The 25,420-nt window shown below is 41.2% G+C and overlaps 2 protein-coding genes across 3 annotated transcripts; both read right to left on the reverse strand.

The window, feature by feature from the left end:
* Positions 1-4,103: 4,103 nt before the first annotated feature.
* Positions 4,104-6,826, reverse strand: LOC120110993 (uncharacterized). Its single transcript, XM_039127220.3, has 3 exons — positions 5,926-6,826; positions 5,331-5,783; positions 4,104-4,720 (listed from the first exon to the last, which is right to left on the reverse strand). Exons 1-3 carry the CDS (start codon positions 6,389-6,391, stop codon positions 4,446-4,448), a joined length of 1,194 nt encoding a protein of 397 aa, XP_038983148.2. The 5' UTR covers positions 6,392-6,826; the 3' UTR covers positions 4,104-4,445.
* Positions 6,827-15,050: 8,224 nt separating this feature from the next.
* EMB93 (Mitochondrial transcription termination factor family protein) lies at positions 15,051-22,401 on the reverse strand. Of its 2 annotated transcripts, XR_603373.6 has the most exons (3): positions 21,345-22,401; positions 15,593-15,780; positions 15,051-15,510 (listed from the first exon to the last, which is right to left on the reverse strand). XR_603373.6 is itself a non-coding variant. In XM_008785610.6 (2 exons), the coding sequence occupies exon 1, from the start codon at positions 22,277-22,279 to the stop codon at positions 21,356-21,358; it is 924 nt and encodes a 307-aa protein (XP_008783832.3). In that variant the 5' UTR covers positions 22,280-22,401; the 3' UTR covers positions 15,051-15,780; positions 21,345-21,355. The 2 variants fall into 2 exon arrangements, 1 of the variants encoding a protein (XP_008783832.3); XM_008785610.6 differs by having other exon boundaries at positions 15,051-15,780.
* Between the last annotated feature and the right edge of the window lie 3,019 nt (positions 22,402-25,420).

The following is a 25,420-nucleotide window of genomic DNA, read 5'->3' on the forward strand; positions in this document are numbered from 1 at the left end:
CTTGCAGCTGCCGTATCGCTTCCTTTTACAATGGTTGTGCAAGCTGTAGGTGGAAGTTGTGAAGGATATAATAAAACTGACAATAAGAATGGGGGTAACACTGGATATCTCGAATCTAGATGCAATTAAGCTAGGAAAAAGTATTATCAATAGATTTAATTTGGGGACTAGACATAAAATGGAGGACCTCTATTTGCTGTCTATTTTGCAAGTCTTTAGTCTTGCTCTCCTTTTTAGGGCCTTGGGGGTAATCCACGGACAGCCGGACCAATCCATCCGACACGTAGCCGGCATCTCATGAGAAGTTAAAAAAGATAAAAAAAAAATCTTACAAATTAAGATTTATTTGGATGATTAAGCTAAAAAAATTCATAATATTCTAAACTGGGCTAATCCTATATTTATATGTACTCAAGAGTGGCTTTGAAATGGATCAGCCTGAATTCTGTATAGAGAGGAAAAAAAAAAATCAACCCACAAATCTCATAGAATTTTTAGTCCAATTATCCAAATAGACCATTAAATTTTTGAATTTTTGGAGCTATCAATGCTTTTCCTTCCCGTGCTTTCTCCATTCATTGCCTCTCTCGATCCCTCCTACCAAATCTTTCTAAATCTATTAGGATTTTCTTATATAGACCCTTACAGTTTCTTCCGTCTTTTTTGAATAGAACACATAAAATCTGATAGTAATCAAGTGAGAGCAAGACTCCAACCTAGGACACCAGTATAAACACTTTATGAGTTTATGGGTTGAGTTAGTCGGCTTTGCTCAATGTACCGAGTTCATCCATAATAGTATCAGACAATTTATTTTTTAAAATATCATAAAGTTGACCTCAAATATTAAATTTTAATTTAATAATATAAATATTTGTTGATATACCATTTGAATTTATGAAGATAATAGCAACAGACAGGTGCATCACATGTTAAAAAAAAAATGAGTAAAAAAATTCAAAGAATTTAAGATAGGATATACATATAACATATATGGATTAGATAGAGAGCATTGTTGTTTTTAAATTTTAAAAAGAATTCAATTAGTTAGGGATGTGGATAAGTGACGGATGACATCCCATCTTTCTATGTTACCAACTTTTTCCAAGTCATACTTTTCTTTTCTTTTTTTCCTTTTTTTGACTGTACCAAGTCATACTTTTCACCATGCCGTACAAGGATCCAAGAACCTTTTTGGTGGGAATAATCAAAATACAAGACTTCGGACAGGGGCTGATAGTTGTGATTGTGAGCAAAGTTTACGATGGTCCATGCAGTTCGATGGCTTTCTTTGCTGCATGGCGCCATCAATACCAGCATTACAACAATGCGATTGATCCAGTACATTAAGTGCATGCATATATCTGTGATGCATGCTCTTCCATAATCATTCTCTCATCATCCAAAAGCAGTCCCATGGTAGGAGTCATCCTTTTTTTTTTTTTTTTTTTTTTTTTTGATGCAAGGGAGGCTACGGTCATCAATTTGGTTGCTAGCTATATCAACAGGGTTGGGTTTTTTTTAAAAACAAGGCTCGTTACTAAAGAAGCACGGGAAGAAATGATAGAAAAGAAAAGGAGATCATCATGAAAGTGAAACCAAGCAGGAACTCTGGGGTCAGGCAGGAACATGGTCTGACAAAGTATCTCATGAACTGGGCCTGGTGGGTAGTTGTACATCATCTCATGATGATGTTGTGTGAGGAGGGCGTACTGTTTCATGTGTGAGCCCACGATACACGCATAAGATCCTAAGCCCTGACCATTCATTGGGTTCAGAACAAAAGTTGCAAGGCTTCCAATGCCTATATAGGAAGGAGGAGGGAACGCATGACACAAACTGCCATGATTCCCTGTTGGTGAGAAGCAATAACAGTTGCACACCTTGGCCATTAATGCATGTCAATTTGCTGCTGAAAAGGAAGGAAAGAATCTGCATCTATGTGAAATCTGAGATCTGCTGCAAGCCCATGAGGGGCCAGGCCAGGTTGGACACTCCCACTGCCCCATGCTTGAAACACTGTTCTCTCTCACTCCCACAAAGAGACAGTTATAGGGCCACATGAGTTCTTACCACGGTGACTACTTTTGTTTTCAGACGTCACCATACCTTTTCTTTTTAACTTCTGAACTTGTAGTAGATTTGGACCTACAAGAGCAAGTTAAACAGAGGTTTGCACCTATAAATTCACATTAAGAGAGTTGTTTAGCCAAACATCACTCAGGACTGTTTGGAGTCCTGTAGTTGATATGACACTGCAGCTTAAGTTGTTCTAACTTAAATTACAGTACTTGACTTATTTGTAAGTTCATTTCTTATATTTGGAAGAAATTTTATAGAAAAGAGGGCCGCCTTTAAGAAACATTCTATCAAACACTTTGCAAGCAGATGCTATAGGTTAGAGCACTCAACATACATAGAGACAAGAGGATTATTCTAGATGAAGATGTTGTCCTTGAAGCCGCTGCCGGCAAGATCCTGATTGTGGAATTGGGTGCTCATGTGATGCAAGTCCGGAGAAGGTGAAGGAGAGGGCACGGCCAAGGGCTATAGGGCAAAGGCGCCACATAATGAAGTAGGGGCAGAGGGGTGTGCAGTGGTGGAGGACGAGGAAGAGATGCAATGGACGAGAGGGGAAGGAAAGAGAGAAAATTTTTTTTATAAAGTTTACATACCTACTGAGCGGCAGTAGCTCGTCTTATGGCCATTTTCATTGCAATTTGACTGACCACAAGGTAGCCTTGAGTTAAACTTTAACTTACTAAGCAATTTGAGTTATAAACATTCAAATAAATGGGCTAGCCTGCACTTGCAACTTAAGCTGCATGCGACTCTACTTGCATGACTCCTAATAGTCATTTAGATGCAGCGCGAACTGAAATTATACACAAAGTACGCAAATTGGTGAAAATAGATGCTGATGCATCATGTAACGGTTTCGCATAGCTAGTTGTATCAAACCGTCAAAATTGCATGATAGACCAATTTTAGGTAGTGTTGGATATCAAGGTACAGGTGAAAATGAATTGGACAACATCTTATTTGATCCCTTTTCATATCCAAGTTTATCCAAGGAATAAATATAGAATTGTAGCATCTGATCAGAATTTACATCTATATGTGTGTCCATTGAATAAAAGTAATGTAAGTGTGTGTGTGTATATAGACTGATGTCGGAACAGCATCCAAATCTTTTTTCAGTCATGTATACTGATAAAATCTAGACAGTATAACAATCCAAACGATAATAGATGATAGCATCAATATATTTTCAACTTTATTTTCTAATAGTCATATCTTTAACTTAGTAAGCTCTATCTTAAACTACAAGAAATCAGCTGTTTAACCTAAACTTTATAGCGTAGAGGATTTATTAGATCAACTAATATAGCTGAACAATTAGGCAGATGCAGTTATTTATTTATTATTTTTCATTCAATAATTTGTTTAGGTTAAAAAATAATAAAAGAAAATTGGAAGAATTGAACATATTTGGATTTGAAAATAGCACTCTATGATATATAATATTAATATCTGATTCATGTCTATATCCACTTAGAACAAATAGAGCTATAGTATTCAATGAATATCCACATCATAATTTTTGGCCCAATACCAACATCACTGAAGGATTATCCATCTCTCAAGTGATACATTTTGAAAAGTTCTATTGTTTAATCATTACTAACCTAGTATCAAATATTATCCCAAAATTGTGCAAGGGCGGAGAAGTCTTTTCCTTTCTAAAAAAACATAATAATGAGATTTTGTTTTTCTATTGTTGTATCTCTCTTCCAATTAGGAATTTTGTATTCAAACATGGGGAGGTGTTCTTGGGCACAGGTGACTCTTCTACTGTTTCTAAGAAGCCTTTGAGATAAAATAGAAAATCTCTTCACTCTAATCATTTATGATTATTTTCCTCGTTGTAGTTGACAAATTTGCAGAACCACATTGTTCTTTTCATGATTCTCTGTGTCGCTAGATGGAGGATTTTACTGTTCAGATAATTGCATAACATGAAAAACTCTGTAGTCAACAACTGGCACGCCCCACTTCTGTTTGGGTTTTTTTTTTAAAAATCCAATTATGGAGAGAACATGAAAGTCTGCTCAAAAGGCAAATGGTTATAATGCCATGTCAGAAGAAACATCACAAGGGAGTCTCACTTCATTGTGCTCTGTGTATCTTATGAGTTCAGTGAGTTTGTCCTTCCCACTAGATGAGAGAAAGAAAATATAGAAGGGTAACAATGTAATCTACTTGACTAATTCTTTTCATCTATAAAAAAGGCCAGGTTTCAACCGAAGTGGACCAGGTGTCAAAGTTACATAGAACCTTAGCTAAGAGAATATTTACTCGTGATGGCCTACGGGTTTCCAACCACCATGCACCCTGGAAAAACTAACCCTCTTCTTCTTTATGGGCTTGGTCTTTCTGTCCCTTCATGTGGCTCCGACTCCAAGGAAATCTATGAAAGTTGGTGAGACGGTGGCTTCGAAGCGGCCACCCTCTTTGTTCTCCTCGGAAGACGATGATTCAAGAGCTGAAACCCGGGATGCGGCTGAGGCTGTAGAATCTGAATAGTGGGATGCATGGCTTGGCTGTTGCATTGCCAATATAAATGGAGGATGATGGTAAAAACCCATGAAAGAAACATCCCTTGGCCAATCCCAGGAGCTGTTGCTACCGAAATCGGCATTGTTATGAGCCCTGTTACCTGCGGCCACACCAAACACACGATGAAGTTGGAAAGGAAAAGGGAACAGAGAATACATACATATTCAACCTTCACATGGTTACGTAATAAGTTCTTCAAGTTGGTTTGGATTTTGGTGGAAAGTTGGACCAGTTTTACCGTGGATATGGAGAGCTTGTTCTTGTTCTTTTTTACCCCCCTTCTTTCTTTTTTATTGTAAATTTCTACACATGTTAACCTGCCATTAAAATAGAAAGGTAACTTCTTGTGTTGTGGACACTGAATTACAGCTTCTGTAGAAGCTTGCCCTGCTTGAATTCCGGGCGGGGTCAAGTTCTTTATCTCCACTTCTCATTTCAAGCAAGCTTTAGTGGGAGCTGGCCGGGTTATGGAAGAGGGAAATATGTACCAAACTAGTCGCCAAGATCTTTAAAGCTGGCAATTTGGAAAGGAGAGAGGAAAAGGAAAGGGCTTTAAATGCGGTGGAACCAACGCCACAGGTGAAAAATTGCATAAAATTTAATGGAACCAATGCAACATGGTACTAGAACTAAGTGATACAAATGCGGCAGTAACAGTAGTAGTAGCAGTCATAGAAGAAGAAGAAGAAGATGTGACAGGAGGGACAAACCAGAAAGGAAATCAAAGGGCGTTTGCTGGGTATGAAAGCCGTTGTGACTTGAGAGGGAATCCCCTACTCCGAGTGTCATGTGATGTGAGCCAATGGAGCCATTGATGGCAGCCGGAAATGTGAAGGAGGGAGAAGGACAGTGACCAAACCCAGAGGCTGCCGCTGTAGTTGTAGTTGCTGCACCTTCCTCCAGTCTCCTTTGGGCAGCTTGGCTCATGAGCTTCCTCCTCCTATATGCATTGGACTGCTCCCTATACTTCCTAGCCATGATCACATGCCAGTGGTTTTTGACAGCATTGTCAGTCCTCCCTGGGAAAAGCCTTGCAATCATGGCCCATTTGTTCCCATACAATCTGTGAGCAGCCATTAGCTTCTCCTCCTCCTCCTCACTGAAGGCCCTCCTGTTGATCCTGGGGTCCAGCTGGTTGAACCACCTCAGCCTACAACTCTTCCCTTAAACCCCACATATCAAATATTAATATATTATCAGGTAAACTGAAATCAATCCAAAAAGTCCCAATGCTTTTGACTTTAAGCCAGCAAAATAATATTATAATGGAAACAAAAAAAAAGTAAACTTTTTTTTTCTTCTCACCTGATCTACCCTCCAGCTTCTCTGCTATGAGGTTCCAGTTCTGAGGACCATAGATAGCTACAAGCTCTCTGAGCTTGGAATCCTCTGCAGGCCTCCAATGGCCTCTGGCACAGAGCTTTGACTGACCACAGTCAACAGTCTCCCTCCCACCCAGGGAGCCCTCATTGGTGGTGTTCTCTCCGTCTGGGCTCTCTTCTCCGATAGCACTGGACTCCTTCTCTCCAGAGCCATCACTGCCACCGGAACACTTGTGCCCCACCTCACTTTTTTGCATAAAAGGGAAGGTCCAAGAGGTCTTCTCAGAGCTCTTGGTGCAGTGATGATTCCCAGCTGAGGTGGTTGGGTTGATGGAGAGGGAACTTATGTCAGCAAACACCCCCTTGGAAGAGGAAGGAGAGGAAGAGGAGTTCCTAAAGCCACACCTGGTTTCCATGCCTTTACTTCCACCACACTGTTGCAAGGCCATTAAGAGAGACAAGCAGTAGCAGAAGAGAAGGGAGAAGGAAAGAGAGAGTAGAAAAGGAGAGTTCAAAAGAGTGAGGGGATCGGGGGTGGGAGCGCAAACAAAACTAGAAAGAACAAAGTGTTCTAACAGACACCCACGCAAACTCCTCTTCTTGCTTTCAGGCTTTCATGACCACTCCCTGACTGGCCCAGCTGTCACCCTTTCACTTCCTTAACAAACCCCTCTCCCTCTCCCACACGTGTGGATGTCATCTCACCACATGTGTGAGATGCAAATATTTCTCCCCTTTTCCCTCCCTACTTCTCAAACCATCTTAATGGCTGTCCATCTCTCTCTCCCTCGGCAAAAGAAGCTCTACTGTGCTGTCTGGTTGTATGAACCCTGCAGAGGCCTACACAGCTTTCTTTTCAAGGGCAGGAAATTGAGCTTTGACACAACTCCCAGTGTCCAGCCCCAGCCCTAGTAAATGCTGCACGTCTGTCTCTCTCTCTCAGTCCTTCAACTAGAGAGGGGAGTTAACCTGGGTTTCAGCTAACCACCTGAGGTAGACTGAACGAAGAAAAGAAACCCGTAACAAGAATTACCTTAGAAAATGTTCTGGACTAATGGGAACAGTCCAAAAGGAACATCAATGGCTCCAGGTTGGACTAATACCTATTTCTTCCATTTCTTCAAGCAGTTATTCCAAAGGTTCTTTCTTTCTTGTCCTCTTGCGTGAGTCTGAGCGAGACTTTGAGGCCTTCCCTGCACCAAATCCACTTCCTAAATTTCTGCAACCACTCATGAAAGCCCTCCTCTTTTCAATCAAAGCCACCTCTTAATCAGTTAATAACTCGTTCCAGAAAAATCCCACCAATTTCTTCGAGCTGACTCTTGAACAAAAACACTGCACCAGAATGGACATCTTAACTGTTCCTGAGGTTAGCTTTCACAAGATCTCCCTCCCATGCGAGCCTCTCATCCCCACTGTACTCCACAAGATGCGAACGAGAGTTCACCCGGAAAAAAAAAAAAAAAAAAACCAGTACAAGGGTCTACAAATTTCCATAAGAGGAATGTACCGGCCTGCAGTCCCGAGCCCTGAGGCACCCAGCGCCCTTGTCAAAAAGGAAAGACCATATAAGGACCTCCATGTCCTTTTCCACTGCCACTGTTTACCTTGTGGAAATTGGCAAACCCTGTGACAGACGTTTCATTCAATGAGGTGTCCACAGTGCAGCAGGAATGTACTCCACCCTCCAAGGGGAAGACGGGAGAACTGAGGTTGTGCAGTCAAAATAACAAAAAAAAAAAAGAATCCTGCAGCTTTAAAGGACTGATATGGAGAACAACCTAACTAATTAACTTACCCAGGGACTAATCGAACCCGCAGAAGATCTCTTTGATTGGTCATCAGCAGAGCAAATGGCATTCTGGCCTTAACCCATGAATGGCCATCTTGCCGCTATAGTTCTTGTCTGTTACCAGTTTGCGCCACTCATAGCCTGAGACCATCAGACCATGGGGGCCATCCGAGTGAATGCAGCCACATGCATCATCTGTGCTTTAAGATCTTATCCTTCCCTGGGAGGCAAAACATTTGAAGTTCTACCGACTGATCAGTCATTTTGGAAAGAAGCACATACAAGAGAAAATGTCACAGACAAACTATTTGGAAGGTCTTGGGTGGACCCATATGTTACCACCTATAGAGAGATGACAAACGAGTTTACCAGGAGGAAGCTAATATTTTTAAGTCTACAACTTTTGTGTCATTCGTTTTGTGATTTCTGGGTAGCGTGGATGTAATAGTTGTCGAGCAATTTGTGCAGCCAACTTGTTTCTAATTGGAGAAGTTACCCAGATCTCCAAAAAGAGCGTCTCATAATGCATTTGAGTGCTTGCAAAACAACCCAAAAGCGAAACTATTTATATTTTGGTCGTGACATCAATATCTCTTTTAAGGTATAAGACAACAGTATCCATGCAAAGCCTTGCTCAATCTGTTCACCATCAAGTTGTATTTATTGATCCTTCTTTGGCATCACTTAAATCAAGAGACACATCGCCACTGCAACCTTTCCTTGTTTCTTCTACCCTCTAGACGATATCTTAGGTTTCTCCCTCCTCTTTCAACTCCATAAACAATTTTTTTTTCATTAAACCACTCCAAATTTTCCTTTTTAACTGCTTGTATGAACTGCGTAAAACCATTATATTGCTCTAAAGTCTAGGTAGTTATTTCAGCATTCTTGTAACAATCCAGGACCTCATCCAAAATAGCCCTAATATATCCATGTTGCAGTGTCTCCTAGTGCATACAGGTTATAAGCCGGTCCGCTCTAATTCTATTTATTACAACCCAGTATCTCATCCAAAAAGGCAGGCAGAAGGTATTATTTAGGTTTCTTGATTGTGTATAAGTACCTAAGATCTCCTCATCACATAACTGATATGGAACTAAACATACGTCCACACGGATTCTCACAATTCTCATCTCTTCAATGCTAAATTTCTATGCCCAGATGATACAACATTACCAGCCTTGTTAATGTCTAACAGCTTATGGATGCACACTTCATCAAAAAAATATGTCATCTTCCAGGCAATACGTCTCCTATGTATGACTTGCACTCCTCTTCTTGGCACTTGGAAGAGGGAAAATTCTGAAGTTCGACTTCGAATGTTGTTCATTGGAAAACATAAATGCTCGACTACTAGTTCTGCCCCTAAAGTTGTTACTCACAATTAATTGTCACAAGATCAAAAGGTTGTCAAAGGCACAGGGTTAGCAGTCTCACCGCATGACAAGCTACCTGCATCTGGATAGCCATCCATAGTCTCTTCTGCAGTTCTCTTCGGCACAATGGCATGAGTAACAATATGGCCTTGGGGGTTGCACATTCTTGCAAAGCATGTGGTTGTTTTAACACACACTTCCAAAAAATCATGATGCACAGAAAGCATTCCTGGAAAATTCAAATGATTCCAGTAGTTAAAGGATCAGTTATTCCATGAAAGCTACATGGCCAAGAACGTTCCATTAAAGCCCACTTGCTTGCCAAATAAATGTTGGAGCCCCACTTAAATTTACTAAGGAAGATGGACTCCCATGCGGCTGTCCCACCCTTTTCATCTATGTGTTCTACCCCACGAGAGAGAGAGAGAGAGTTAAAAAATCGAGGCCTCCTCTTTGTTAGTAATAACCACTATGACCCAGACGCATGAAAGCACAAAGGCACCTAAGTTGGCAGATGTCAGTGTCAACAGTGATAAAACAAGCTCTTCCATTAGTTAAATCATCTGGGCCGGACTCTTTTTTTTCCACATTTTCTCTCACGCATATTTCAAAAAAAAAAAAACAGAAGCCAAAAAAATAAAAAAAACTTCTCCTAGTTTGTCAATTTCATACCTCGAAAAAAATAAATAATAAAACATTTCATGCATCAATAGAAACCATACGCAAAGAAAGACTGTCGCATCTTTTTTCTTTCTCGTCGGATGGTACACATTCATCAGCTTCCTGATACATACTGTAAGCTTTTTAGATACACACCTAGTAGCAACCCAATACATATCTCCAGATAAATCGATATATATTTTTCAAAATATGATGTTCACCTATATATAGTATATGGCTAGTTGATACATATCTAGCAATATAGTCATCTAACATCCCTATACACACCTTCAGGTAAATCGATACATAGTGCAGAATATGATGCTCATCAGTACATACTACATAGTCAAGTGATATATACTTATCGATTTTCTCATACATACTGTAAGTTTTTCTAATACACATCCAGCAATAATTCAATACATACCTTTAGGTAAATCAACATATAATTTTCAAAATATGGTATTCATAATTACACACTGCACGGTTAGATGATATACACCTAACAAAATAGTCATCCAATGTTCCAATACATACTTTTAGTTAATCAATATATAATTTTTGGAAGAAATGGAGAAAGGAACTCAGAAGAAGAAGAAAGCTCTCACGGATGGGAGAACTCTTGATAAGGAAGAGGATAGAAGCAACATCATCTTTCTTCACGGATGGTCTCTCTTGGCTCGTGCAATTTTTTTTTTTATATTTTGTTTCTTTAAGTTAAGGGACTAACAGACTCCGTTAGTAGTAATCCTCTTATTCTTATTTGACTTTTATGTTTTCTTTTTAAGATATGCAAGAGAAATGTGTCAAAAAAAACTAAAACATTGCTTGAGGTCCTTACATGTTTAATTAACAATATCTATGCCTTGCATGCATAAAAACAGTTCATGCAAAACACCATTGTGAGGTTTAACTTCCACACGGCTGATTTATATGTCTAATGATATGTGGATACATAGTGCACCAAAACTAATGCTGTGGTCAAACCGTACTAATTAATCCCTGATAAAAATAATAGTGGTTGATGTTACTCCTAATGCCCTATTAATATGGTTAAATTAGTTCTCAAAAAATAACGGTTAAATTGGCTGCTCACTGATGTAAACTGAACCATGTCGTAGCTCATGCTCCATCCCCCTTCAAGGAAAGGCCCCTGAGTCTGCTGCATGGTCTAACACTGTACACAGATAAAGGATCTAAGAAAGGGTCTTGGTCAGTCCCTATCCATGTCCTTCGGTGGAGTTACTGATGACAAAGATAACTACTGAATCATGTCATCCCCTTGGCTCTTTGAGGGTCCAGAAGGAATTCCAGAAGTGGGGTACTGTTGATGTTAAGAGAAGTGATGATGCCATAATGGAACTCCAAAGATGGCATGGATTAGTTATGATGTAGTGGGATATGGAGGTTGGATGGAATGGAGGAGAGGGCCCTCCCTGAGTCCCTAACCACCTCTCTTGCTTCTATTTACTTTGAGACAGATGACGAGTTTTTCTGGTCCCCAGCTTTTCAGACCACTCAGAGAATGGAAGGGTGAAAAACCTTGCAAGGAGATAAAAAAATTGCATGGGAGGAGAATATTTTTGCTTCCATCATACAATCCTCACCCTCAGACAAATCAAGGGAGTTAGTTTTCCATCTCTCTTAGATCAATTGTAAGTGATGGGAAACAAGACCATCTCAACGTGTTGAACACTTTATGCTCTCCTCTCTTCCCAAGTATCTAACACCAGAAAACAACCGATTCTAATTGAAGTTCTTCGAATTAACCTTTTCCTTTCTGTTTTCTTGAACCTCCACGTCAAAGTTTTTAGTTGCTTTGGGATTTATTTTTTTTACCATTATACCTATCTATCGCTTCGATCAGACCTAGAGGTTTTTCTTTAATGTTTTTTTAGTTTTCAGACTTCAGGGGAGGGGGTGGTGAATGCTCCACCACACACACACGCGCGCACACAGAGAGAGAGGCCGGGTTGGGGGGGGGGACTAAACATCTTTCCGAGATCCTCACATACTTCTCTCTTTTACTGAGAGAGAGGTTTTGATTTCTAACCTCAAGATCTTTCCGACGAATAACTGATATGCGACTAAACATATACCCACACAGATCCTCACATACTTCTCTCATTTAAGTTCTGGTATCCTCATCAAACTAAGGGTCTAAATCCATTCAAATCTAATCACAAGCACCATAATCGGCCTGTAATTAACCTCAATGAGCCCGTACTATAATGTTTCCTAGTTCATTCACATAACTTCGCCCAAAATAACTAGTCAAAAGTTACTTTTTGAGATTTCTTAATCCTATATAAATACTCAAATTTTTTTGGGCAAATAATCGATGTGAGACTAAATACTTGCTCGCACAGATCCTTACAGAAAGAATTCTTACGGAAAAGTAATGGGTCGGCAGAAAAATTCCAAACCTTTGTGTGCGCCTGAGCTGTTTCTTGTTGAACATTATCACATACACTTTAGTGGTGACCTTGCAAATGAGATAAAAATGACCAATCTCCAAGCAATCAAAAAATTTTGGTATGTACATGTGCTCGTATACAACCTATGAACATAAATTTTAGTGGCTTCTTGGTATATAGAAACATTAGGAGATGTGAGATGGGTCCACCATATAAAGAAGGGGTCTGCATCAAAAGATTTTGTTGGGTCTGTTCCCTTGGATTTATATGAAAAGGATGGGCGGTGGTGCACCGTCAAAGCAGTAGATGTTTCCCCCCTAACTTCCCTTGCTCTCCTCGTCGGGAAACCGTGGCCACCCTCAGGACAAGACAAAACAGCTCTACAGTAAGATTCGGAGGCAAAAGAATAAAGTTGCAAAGGAGAAAAGCAAATGCGGAAGGACATCTACTCTAGGATTGCAATGTGGATGTGGGCAAAATAAAGATCACTTGCTTTTAAAGTCTCCCGGTACGCTTGCCTCCAGCCTTTACCTACCTTTCTGATAGCAAAGAAGTGATGCTAACCAACCAAATGGCCTGGATTCTCGAATTTTGATGCACCAACGAGGCAGTTCTATAAATTTATGCGTTCATGAGTTGAACTAATTTAGTCTAAAATTTATAGAAGACTAATCACCTTAAAACATGCTTAAACATGGGTGAATTGTTATTTAGATGGCTACATGCTCGCATATTACACAACAGCAAGCCCTTGTTAAGGAAATTCTCATATTTTATTGCACCCCATGAAGTCCCTGTACTCGAAAGAGATAGAGACTGTGATGGATGCTGCACAGAGGTCTTTATGGTCTGTGAGACGATTATAACAAGCTATGACTCAAAATATGCAAATATATTCTCCCAAAGAACAGTGCTATCAATGCTTGCTTCTCATCTGATATCTTTTGGAGTATCTCTCTTTTACCAGATGCCTAACATGAAATATTACCCGAATCTATTGGCACAAACATGTCCCATCCCTCCCCCACCCCCAACCAACTGATGGGTAGGCAATGTGCTGACAGAAGGCAATATATATGCATGATATGTGGATGCTATTTATGTAAGCTTGGGGGTGGTACTGTGCCTATAGAATTTAACTAAGCTAGCACACTGAAAAGATCGTAGGTTTTTCTTCTTCTTCTTTTTTCTCCCTTTTTGATGATCCTAACAAGACGTAAGTCACAAGTCATTGATGTTATGAACAAGATGGAAGTATGGAGTAGGTGAAGAGACAGAAATAAAAATGGCATTCCTATTCATAAGAGAGAGGAGCATATTTATGCAACCTTACTTTATGCATGGAGAGATTATTTTTATATGTTGAACATGTGATATCTAAGTCACGAACTCCCAGCAAAGCAACCTCACGGTTATGCTACTGTTCGCCTTTTAGAACCTCATCCTATTTTTATTAAAAAGGTGTTTTTATACAAAAGCAACAACAAGAAAATATTGGATTTCTTATAATTGGAATGGTCAGTATCCTCTCTCCTAATGTAACAAGTTAGTAAAATGCTAACCAGGATGAAGTATCAAAAATATAATGATAATATCTATGGAAGCCCATAATTCACCCTCAGCTCATTCTTGAAACAGATCCCACTCAGTGGCTATAGTGCATGAGTGACCTGATAATGTTTCATTAAGTCCTCCCACTATTCTCAAATATATTCAGTAAGAGGCTAAGAGCATCCCAAGCGATTTCGAGGAAATGAGAGAATTTCTAATATGAAGCACAAAGTAATTTGAACACGAACCATCTACCATACTGGGAGTAGTGCAACCACCGAGCTATAGCTTAGTTCGCACACTCCAATGCACCTAAATTTCTTCATGTTAGAACGCTCTTGCTTGTAGGCTTGAGAGGTACAATGAGACTTCATTACCGTTTAAGCCATTACAATTGTTAATGGTCTAAGGTGATCCTTAGTAAATCCCTGAAACACTTTGGAAGGTCATTAACCAATTAATCCCTTGCATGAATGAGTACACTTATGAAACGTGAATGGATGGATGAACTGCCATGGAGGGGCCCAACAGCAGAGGAGGGGTGAAGAAAGTCAAGATTTTTTGGTATGAAAAGAAAAAAACGGGCGCTTACTCCTTTGGTCGGCAAAGACAAAGAGAGTCGGGATCTGGGCAGAAAAAAGAGAATCGTAACATTGTCCTCTATTTCGCTATTTATTTTGTTGGAACTCTGTCAACCCCTTTCGAATTGAATGATTCAGTGTGAAAATCACACTCACTCTCTCTAGACCCAACCAAAGCCCTTCACTCAACTCATAATAGCGTATATTAGAAAGCAAATGTCTGATGTGAGCAGAATAAAAAATTTCAGTTGATGCGATCTTAGGGTGGTCAGAGATCAGGTTGGGGTGCAGAGTGGTTTGGACTTTGGAGACTTCCTTCAGCTTGTGGGACACAGAGAAGGTGACATTTGAAAAAAGGCACCATTGCTGCGAGTTGGAACTACCCATAGCCATAGGTCTAGAATCTCTCTACATTTATGGCAAGCTTCAGGGAGGAAATGAACCACCAATGGAGTTCATACTTATCTAAGAGATAGGTCGATCAAATAATTCAATTGAACTAGATTTTCAGAAAAAGAATGTTATAATACTATTTAAAACTTCTAAATAAAATGTCTGGAGTCCATATTACTTCATCTGGTACCTACTCGAAATGTTCTCGGACTACAATTATTTATACTTTTCTTTGGCTGACAGAGAATAAATATGAAAAGATATTCAGTTTAGGATTGTGGTGTCAACAGTATGTTTCATACTGGCAATATCTCCATGGATCAATAATATCTGACAAATGCATAAAAGAAATTTTTGTACTTCATGCTCCTCTCATAAATTTGATGAGTTGTGACAAAAACACCAGACATTATCTATTCACAAAATTTAGCGAGTACAATTGAGTCTTATGACCACCACTTCTAACTGCCACATGAGCAGACAGGACTCTTGCTGAAAGAGAGTCAATCAACAGCTCTTACTACTTCATACATCTAAAATCAATACAAAAATATAATACCCTACAAAAAAAGTTAACACGAACATCTTGAGTTACTTAACACCCAGCATCCATGACATTAGCACTTGTTTTCAGTATATATCTTTCAGAAGCATTCCCAGGGTACAAGAACTATACTGCTCTGTAGCCCATGCCAGTTCTATCCTTATTCCAAACAATGACCTTAACCAAGCTCATCGTTATGAGGAAACAAAATGACAGTAGCTATCATTGTCAAGATTCTTATACAGTAGATGTACCTGAAATGTCGTAATTGCTGGTTTAGGAGTGTACCTACATACATCTACAACGCTGTGGAAAAAGAGTTAAGGGTGAGCTGACCTGTTAATTGTTTTGCTTCTTCTGGCTCTCTTTGTAAGACTGTCCCTTTTCCAACCGGCAACAGCTTGTCCTTGACTGCTGATTCTTCCTCTCCACAAATCTTTTCCCAGAAGATCGAGCAAAACAAATGAATCGTCTAGAGAACAGGAATCGGGACGAGGCATTTCCATGGTCTGTCCTTATGAAGCCTAACAAAAGAATGCAAGAATAGGATGTTTTCAGTCTGAAGTACTAATTTACTGCTATCTGCAGCATGTTCCAATCAATGAATTCAGATGAAATTAACCATTGATTGGTAGCAAGCAGACACTGAATAATTTGAATAAGCAAAAGAATAATCATGGGGCATAGAAAAACAATGAGATCAAACTCAATGCCATTTAGGGTTCATAGCATCTACTGGGATCCTTCGAGGCTCTCTGTGTGATGAGAAGTTGAGCATGAACATGAACATTGGACCACTAATCCTAACTTTCAGCATATGCTGATCATCATCAAAATCCAATATCATTATTTGCCATAAGAAAACCTATATTCAAGTAATCAGATAAACCTTAAATTGTCGGCCCTATGGCCCCTATCTAGGTTTGAAGGAATGGTTAGGTCTTTCAAGAGACCTAAGCAGTATCAAATTCTAAAAAGGTATTTTCACTACTGCTGCTTCTAATATGAGAACTCTTTTTTAATGGACCCAATGCTCATTGTCAGGAGCTGTATTTCATTTGGAGCTAGGAACCAGAAATGAATGCCCACCAATATGATCTATGGTTTGCAGAATAAATGAAGCTTAATATTGAAATGTTATGTAATATGTAAATTACGTAGAAATTCAAATGCACAGACAGTTAAGGGTGTTATCCAACAGTTACTTAAGTCAGGAATGCCTGCTGGAATGAGTAATCAAGGTTCTCAAATAAATTTACACAAAGAGGGTGCTTTTTGATGCAGGTGCAGAAGCAAAATTCCAAAGGATTCTCTCTTTTTCTCCTCGGGATGTAGCACTACAGGTACAAGATTTTGGGTACTGAGGCTGGTGCTTGTGCATAAGCACAGCTAGAGCTCACCAGTGAAGGCTGCAAGGACAATGCATTTGAAATATCTTCAAACCAGAAACGAGGCAATAAACCTGTTGGAAGTGGTTCTGAAAGGACATTGACATGAATATGTGTGACCCATATATGTGAAATAAGTCTTTTGACTGTTTGGTCTACCTACTACATTATTAACCCATCACAGTGAAGCAGATTGCTCTGCATGCAGCAAAACAGCGAGACTGCAATTGGGGAAGCCCAAGGGGATCTTCAAAAGCTAGTCAACATTGAAAATTGCACTGTTTTACATGATCTATGGATTTAGAAAACTGTCCTCAGTCTTGGTTTTAGGGGAAAAAAGTTAAAATACAAGCATACAACTGCGACAGTTGAGGCTTTCCAGCTGTGACCTCTGGTCACTATTACAGCCCTATAAATCCTTTCCAGTCCCCATAATGTCTTCACTTCTTTATTACACCGGATGGAAAATCTGAGGGTGCTTTTTACTCAACTATGTGGCTCATTAATCAATGTATAGATATTCATCTGAAAAATGGTGATACGGTGCCTAATCATCTACACATGAAATTCATGTAGACAAATTACTGAAGTGATTGGAAGTCAATAAGCCTCTTAAATTAATGATTAAAACAAGTGGAGGACCTAAGCATGTAGTGCCATGCAGTTGTAAGATATGTAAATACATATCTTCAGAAAATGAAATAAATTATGTCCTGCATGGTATAAATGTAGGTCACCAAGCCTATCTATCCAAGCAGTAGCCTAAGCTGAATATTATCCTCCTAATGCTCATAATGTAACATAGAAGCAAGAAGATACATTAGGTACCCCATTGCAGGTTCTATGACCTGAATATAAATAAATGAACAAAAGAGTTTGCAGAACTGTTCTCAACAGAATGCCTACAAAAATAAACATTTCATGCAAAGTTGTGGAATTGTATGCTATAATATTAGAATCCACGCAGACATAGGCAGGAATGCAAGCTACTTCAGGTGTAACCATTACACGAGAACGAAGCACTATGTAAGTTGAGTTTGCAGGAAAGACGTTTGATGGGTCAAGAGATCCCAAGAGAGCAAGAGCAAAAGATCTTTCCAATTTGAATATTTGGAGCATTAAAGATGCAAGGATAGCAGTAAAATCACCAATTTAATGAGATATCAAAGGTTAGATAGAAGCCCCTCTTTCAATGCGATTCAGTATAGGCACATCTTAGAACTACATGCCACTGTCAATAATTCATGAGATATAAAATACAAAATTCAGATGGGAGATTAGGCCCACCTACAGAGATGGTAAAGGAAAATATGCACCATACATAAAGTTCCCTAACATTTGAAACTACATAAAGCTATGCCTTCTAGACTCTCCTACAGGATGAGCTATGCAGCACTTGCAACAGCTTCAGAGAAAGGTCAAATCACAGGTGAAGTAGGGGGGCAGAAAGATTTCAAAATTGAACATTTTGCATGAAAAATCATGATTTTTTTATTATCATTATTTATGTACATAAATTAGGCATGTTTCCAATATAATTGTTGAAATTGACTCACATTAGCGCACTAGCATAGTCCAACTATGATATGATTTATGTATGTTACAATGGAATATTTAAACTCGTCAAGTGAAGGCAGTAAAATAGCATGAAGCTATTTTTCATAATATCCTCTACCAAACAAGGGAGGCTTAATCCGCAAAGACACAAAAATGGGATCTTTGTATGCAATTGATCTATAGTAAGATATTTATGTGTGAAAAACCCATTATTCAATAAAGACACTACTAGAAAACAACATCAATAACATAATAAGAACATATGCCCTGCATAATGTACACCAATATTCTTGATCAGGAATTCAGAATAATAAAATCATGATTAAAAATAACCTAAGTGACGCGTGCACTCTAATGCTCCCATCCATAAGATTATGAAGATTCTGTTTCGTTTGTTGCATGGAAGAAATAAAGGAATTCATTCCATTCTCAAGTTATTTACCCTCAACACACGAAAATCATACATAATAAAATGGAAATCAGATCACTTTTCTTGCAAATTCCAAAGTAAAACAAATTAGCATGGAAGAAATAACTCAAGTGCAAGATTCTCATGTGACTCTCTTAAATTAAATCTATGGGTTTAGAGATTTGAACATCATCTTAATTAATGCTCTGAGCTTTTAGCTTTGTGCAAAAAATTCCAATAGTTGATTTCCCTACGGTTGGAACATGTTCAAATCAATCTATCCTTCCTCCCTTCTTTTTCCTTATGTTTTCTACTCAATTATTTTGAGTCATTTCACATTACTAGGTGCCAAAGCAACTTTGAAAAGCCAGTTCATGGCTTTAGGCAAGAATACCTTCTTATTATATAATTCAAGGGGAGGTATGGAAATTATCATGTAGAAAATTGGAAAGAACAAAGGTGTTCGCTGAATAAAATGATAAGATACTCTATTATGCCATGATGCCCTTGTCCAAGCAACAATAAATGTTATTTTCAAAAAAAATATTTCTATGAATTTGCATAGCAGGACTAAAGGAGAAAAGCATGGTCTAACCAACCAACTAGAACTACCTAGTTCAAGGAGTACCAACTAGAACTGCCTAGTTCGAGGAGTACTAACTAGAACTGGTGCAAAATCAGGTCGGTTTGGCTTCTTGATTCAGAAAACAGTGCGGCCTAAACCACTCTAAATCAAGTAGAATTGAGCGATCCCATGACCAAAAAGAGAGAAGGCCACAGAATGCCATGCACCTCTCTTTTCTTAAAAAAATGTGAATGGGAGGATGAGTTATGTGAAGAAAAGCTTGTATACTGTAACACAGGATGAAGTTCATAATAAAAATTTAAAATCCTTGCCCCAATTAAAAAGCATTAAAAGGAAGATGGTCTTGATCATAAGAAATCTGTAGAGAATGATATGGACCAAGATATGTAGATCTCATATAGATACCCATGAAAGAGGCTCTCACCAAACCGGTATAGATCTACGTTAGTATAGTTCAGCTAGGTGCTATACACTATCTGACCATTACAGTCCTAGGTATGGAGATTGCAGATTTGGAGCAGAGCCTCTGCAATGGAAACTTAAAAAATGATGAAATATACGATAGCATTATAAAAATGCCAAAGCACTGAGAGGGAAAAATGAAGAAGAAGAGCTCTCGTGTAGCGACTTTTAATTGTAAATAATTGCTTTTGAGATTAAAAAACAAAAAAGTGCTTCCCACGCACCCGCGCAGAAAGCACTTCCTCGCCTTTCTAGGTAGAATTATTTACCGGATATCCCCCCGAGGAGGAAAATGCAGGGCATGAGCTAGATATACATAATAGACAATAAAGCAATGATATGATGTGCATGAAAGGGACTTCTTGCATTCAAAATTGAGATAGAGGAAGCTCCCAGACTGATATGGTTAGTAACTTAACTCTGATTGCATATTGTTGAAGAAACTCAACCTGATTATTCAGAGGAAACGATCATAACTGACATGGATAATCTTTCACTATTAGACTGTCCTCTTGTTGGACCTAATCCTCTTGCAGTCCACTTTTAACCAATAGACAACCATGAGTGCATTGGTGCAAATGCAATATGCAGATGAAAATGAGGCAATCCACTCGTTTGCAAGGTTACCTTCAAAAAGCCTGCAACAATGTAAGTTAAGAATATTTGTGGTCCGACATAGACAAAATGGAGTTCAGGGGCAATAAATTAGGTATCAATTTTCACAGAATCTGTACTCACCCTTCTATTCACGATTGGCATGAAGTTTTTAGTAGATTTATTTGAGATGTCAGCTGGTTGATCAAATTAGCAGTTTCAAGATGGCTAGGGTGATGCATTTTAACCCATCTTCAAATTTTCAGTAACATCCTTCTGTTATCTGCCAATGAACTTAAAGGGTCCAAAAATAAACAAGCTTACCATATGGACGCAATTACCAGCAAATATCTTACCAAACACCCATAATTGTCTTGGAGAAACATGGTTCTGTTATTAAGATCTACTTAAGTGGAGCCTCGTTCTGTGAAAAGCAAATGATGTGAATCATCACAAAACAAAGCACAAGGGAGCTAAACTGAATGGAGCATTGCAAGACCATGCTACATATGGATCCCATTTGAACAGAGACACCCAATGCACTTAAAATTACCAAAGGCGAAGCAGAATAAAGGTCTACAGACCAATCAATAAACATAAAGAAAACACGTGTCATCTTCCACATAAAGCTTAAATATCAAAGTTTTGCTTGAACCATAAAAATTGTTCTCTAAATTCGTTGGATTCACCTCTTATGTGATTCTTACCATTGTTAGGAAAAAAAACTACTGCCATAGAGTATTGAACTAGCTCAAACCTTTAAACAATGCAAAGTTTGGCCCTTATATTCAATGCTCAGTCTTCCTTCCCCCTTTCTTCTTACTCTGTTTCTATTCCTCTTCAAAATTGGTAAATTTCAATATACACATATAGAAAAGCTGAGAGGATGAACTTCGAAGGACCACTGCAGAGAATCATATGCATTCAATAAAACATTGTCGACACATGCTCTTATTTCTCTACCAATACTTATATTATTGCAAGGAAAAAAATTATTATTAATTACAATAAGAAGGATGAACAATTTAATCAGATCTAAGCACATAAGTAACATTCTTGCACATTATATATTTTAAAAACAAACAAACTCACATCATTATGAGCTACAACTTCTCGCCAACAGGCCTCAGCCGCATCTCCACCAACCGTTTCCTGAACTCTCCATCACTGACCTTCAGCATCTCGGACAGCGGCATCGAGAACCCATTCTCCACCAACATCCGATGCCGGGGCTTAATCTTCCCCTCCAGGCTACATGAGAAGTACTGCGGGAATTCCTCCAGCTCCGACAGCTCCCTCCCCATCTCCCCCACCAAAAACTCCACCTTCGGCCGGAAATTGTTCTCGATGCTGAACGTCAACAGCCCCGGCGACCTCAAGACCATCTTTTTCGTCTCCCTGTAGGAGAATCCCAGGCTCTGGAGGTAGTCCAGCTTGGGGATAAGGGTGTCCTCGACGCTGGACACCAGGAGAACGGTGGTCTGGCAGGTGATCCGGTGCTGCCCGACGAAGCCGAGCCGCCGGAGGAAGTAGAGGGCGGGCTGGAGCTGGCCGGGGACGCTGCAGACGAGAAGACGGGGACAGCGGACGACGGCCTTGCGGATGTCGGCTGACGGGATGGCGGCGAGGCCGAGAAGGAAGTCGAAGACGGGGCGGAGGTCGGCGGCCGGGTCGGAGGTGAGGAGATGGGGGTACATGGAGAAGATGCGTCCGGAGTCGGCGGGTCGGAGGCCAAAAGAGGCGAGGAAGTCGGCGACGGACCGCAGGGAGGAGAGGGGGGCGGCGCGGACGGCAGGGTTGAGGGAGAGGGCCTTGGAGGAGTCGACGCCGAGGTCGTGCTCGAGGTAGAGGAGCTTCTCGCGGAAGCGGAGGCCCGAGTCGCCGCCAACGGCGGTGGTGGAGGAGGAGAGGACGGTCGGGTAGAGGGGCCGGAGAGGGGTGAATGCGGTCCTAGGTTTAAGGATAGGGTTTTTGGGGGGCTTGGCGGAGGGAGGAGGGATAGGGGAGAGCTGGAGACGAAGCGCCATCCTTCATTAAACTGATAAAAATCGCTGTATTGTTCCTTCAACAGATTCAACTCTCCTGCTTTCTCTTATTCTCTACATATCTTGTCCCCCTTATCACCTTGTATTTGTCTTCCAGAACAATGTCCAACCACATCGTTATTATAGGTGTATAGGTAAAGACTAGGGCTAGGGCTGGAAGTCTGCCGGATCCTATTTGAACCCAGCCTAAATTTTTTTTTTTCGAGCCAGATTTAGGCCCAAAAATTTTTAGATAATACAGGCCCAAGCCCAATTAAGCCAGCCCAAATTATCCCATTTGGGCCAAAAATAGATCTGTCCCAAACTCATTGAAGTTTAATTTTTCATAATATTGCTTCATAAGAAAATGATTTAGTTAAAAATTAGCCCGATTGAAGTTTATTGCCAACTAAATCTATTTTAATTTGTTCTTCCTTATTATTCTTTCTAAATAGCAACATACAAAAATAAATTAATTTGGATCTAAATGCGAGCTTTGTTTCGGGCCTTGTTCGATCTTAGGCTCGAGCTGGGCCCGAGTAGGGCCAGTGACATACCTGAGCCCGGCCCGATAAACAAATGCGTTCTATATTTAAGCCCAAACCCATTTTGAACTCTTTCAGACCTAGCCTGAAATCTGTGCCGCAAGGTTTAATCTTGCATAGTTTATATCTCATGTGTAATGATAATTATGGGCTATAATTCTGTCTCTTTTATTCTTAGAGATTATGCGGAGGCATGTCATATGGCCAAGGAATGGCTAGCCTTTGTTTGGATCAAATTCTTCATTACTCTAATAAATCGATGTGCCAAGTAGGGTGCTTAAATTCGTTTCAAAGTGCTAGCTTGCTAATAACAACCTATCATACCTCAGTTGGTGGGAGACTCCCTAACTGCCTTCATCAAAGAACATCAGATTCATAAAAGTATCAAAAACAAGCAACTCTCCTCAGCATAGCCGAAAAACTTTGGCGCAAGACTACATCCGTCGCTCTTTGTAGCACCATGAGAGCCTTAAAGCTCTCGAGATGATCCATGTAATCTGAGGTAGTATTATATACCTCAAACTGAGGTATTTTGAACCTTCTCGATGATAGTTCTTCCATGATCTCTTTGGAGAAAAGGGTTAGTCATCATCTCCATATTGGCTCTGGGCTCGACATTCCTCTCTCTCAAGGGTTCAATCTTGGTATTCATCTTCTTGATCTTGCAATTGAGGTCGGCCTCCCTCCTAGGGTGCCTCTCTAGTTGGAGGGATGAAGAGCCATGCAGGCTAGTGCTCTTCTTAGCATTGAGTTTTTAGGGCAATGGTCAATGTTTTGCTCTAGACCATCTTGGCAACTCTGTTGACCGATTGACTACCTGGCATTCAGTTGTTGCATGTTCTACACATGGCCGTTAAGGTCTACACTTGCCATATCAGCAAATTGAGTTGCTTAGCAGTGACAACCTCAAAGGTCCATTGAGGGGCATAAGATCTCCAGAGGTTTTGCTGGTAGCTATTAGACTCCTATTGAACTTGATTGGTGGTAGACTGATGATTGTTTCTTCTGCACTTCATCTCATTAGATCTTCAGTAAATCTTAGTCCCCTTTCTCTAGTACCAATCAGTTGTTGCCCAAAATCTGACCTAGAGGAGTTGGCGTTCTAGCAGAGACTAGCTACGCCACTCATCTAGAGCTAGGCTGCATGGTACAAGAGCCAACCTGTTACGGGGGAACTTAGCCACCATGCCCCACGTGACCGGCACGCGCGCCCAGGAAGACTACGGCAGCCCCTTGATCCAGCAATCCGACCCCGAGTCGGACATCTTCGGCTCCGCAGCCCGACCCCGAGTCGGCAGCCCCTTGATCCAGCAATCCGACCCCGAGTCGGACATCTTCGGCTCCGCAGCCCGACCCCGAGTCGGCAGCCCCTTGATCCAGCAATCCGACCCCGAGTCGGACATCTTCGGCTCCGCAGCCCGACCCCGAGTCGGACATCTCTCGACAACGACAGGCTATTCCCCAGAGGCACGCCGCGGCCCTCTGCTCCACTACACCCAGCAACAGTCGTATCCGGCGCTGCTCCACGATCCCCTGTAACAGCCGTACAAAGCGGAGCTCCACTACGCCCTGTCATGGCCGTACCCAGCGCTGCCCCACGACGCCCTGTAACGGCCATGTCAGTGGCAGCTCCATCGTGCTACACGATGACCAACCCCCCAAAAGGACCCCCCAGCCTGGTATATATGCGGCTGGGGGGAGAAGGGGGGGGTAAGCAAGAACTTCCAGAGCATTCTCTTACTTGCTACTATTATCTCTCCTTCTCCTCCAATCTCCTCTGACTTGATCGTCGGAGGGCCCCCACTACCCCAGTGGTGGTGCGAGGCTTGCTTGCAGGTTTTCCGGTGGAAGGTGGAGCGCAATCAACACCAACCAAGGCAACTCAAACGGAACCCCGTTCACACCGCTGTGCCAATCGTTCTCGGTTTGGACCACCAGCAACAGTTGGCGCTAGAAGGAGGGCCGAATCTCAGAGCGATCGTAATGGCACGGCGAGGTGGTCGTGGAGCTTCCAATGCCTCTGGTCGCGAGGCCTCTCGCGCCTCCGGCCGGGAGGCCGCTGCGTCTCCAACACATTCTCAGCAACACTCCACCGCTCCACCTCCCATTCAGATGGTCGAAGCCGCTCAGTTCGACCAGTTAGCCCAGCAGGTTCGCACCCTCGCGGAGGCAGTGCAGAACCTGCAGGGTGTGATGTCTCGGGCGCCGCAGCGGGCCCAGGAGCCGCTGCTCCCTGAGCGCTCACCTGTCCTCCTCAACCCGCGCTCCTTCCTCTCCCATGGGGAGGAGCGCCGGTGCGAGGAAGATTCTCGAGCACGGTCCATTCTGCCGGGACCTTCCCATCGGAGCTGCGCGGGGTACGAGAGGCGGGCCCGGGCGCGTTCCCAGACCCCCCAGTCCTCAAGGAACCCGTGCTCCAGTCGGTCCCCCTCTCGGTGCTCCTTGTCTCCCACCCATCGGTCGCGCTCCCTGGACCGGCGGGTGGACGATCTCCACCGACAACTCCAGGTCCTGAAGGGCCACTCCAAAGATCCCTTCGCCGACTTGGAGATCTCCTCCCAGCCGGCGCTTGCCTCGAGGATCCTGCGGACCCCGAATC

This window comes from Phoenix dactylifera, chromosome 7 (assembly GCF_051530095.1).
Source record: "Phoenix dactylifera cultivar Ajwa chromosome 7, Ajwa_hap1_PhDact_Kaust_v1.1, whole genome shotgun sequence".
NCBI classification, from domain to species: Eukaryota; Viridiplantae; Streptophyta; class Magnoliopsida; order Arecales; family Arecaceae; genus Phoenix; species Phoenix dactylifera.

Coding starts and splice junctions, on each gene's coding strand:
- LOC120110993 (XM_039127220.3), bottom strand. CDS start 6,391: ATGGCCTTGCAACAGTGTGGTGGAAGTAAAGGCATGGAAACCAGGTGT. Junction 5,784..5,925: donor GAAGCTGGAGGGTAGATCAG/GTGAGAAGAAAA, acceptor GTGGGGTTTAAG/GGAAGAGTTGTAGGCTGAGG. Junction 4,721..5,330: donor GCCCTTTGATTTCCTTTCTG/GTTTGTCCCTCC, acceptor GTGTGGCCGCAG/GTAACAGGGCTCATAACAAT.
- EMB93 (XM_008785610.6), bottom strand. CDS start 22,279: ATGGCGCTTCGTCTCCAGCTCTCCCCTATCCCTCCTCCCTCCGCCAAG.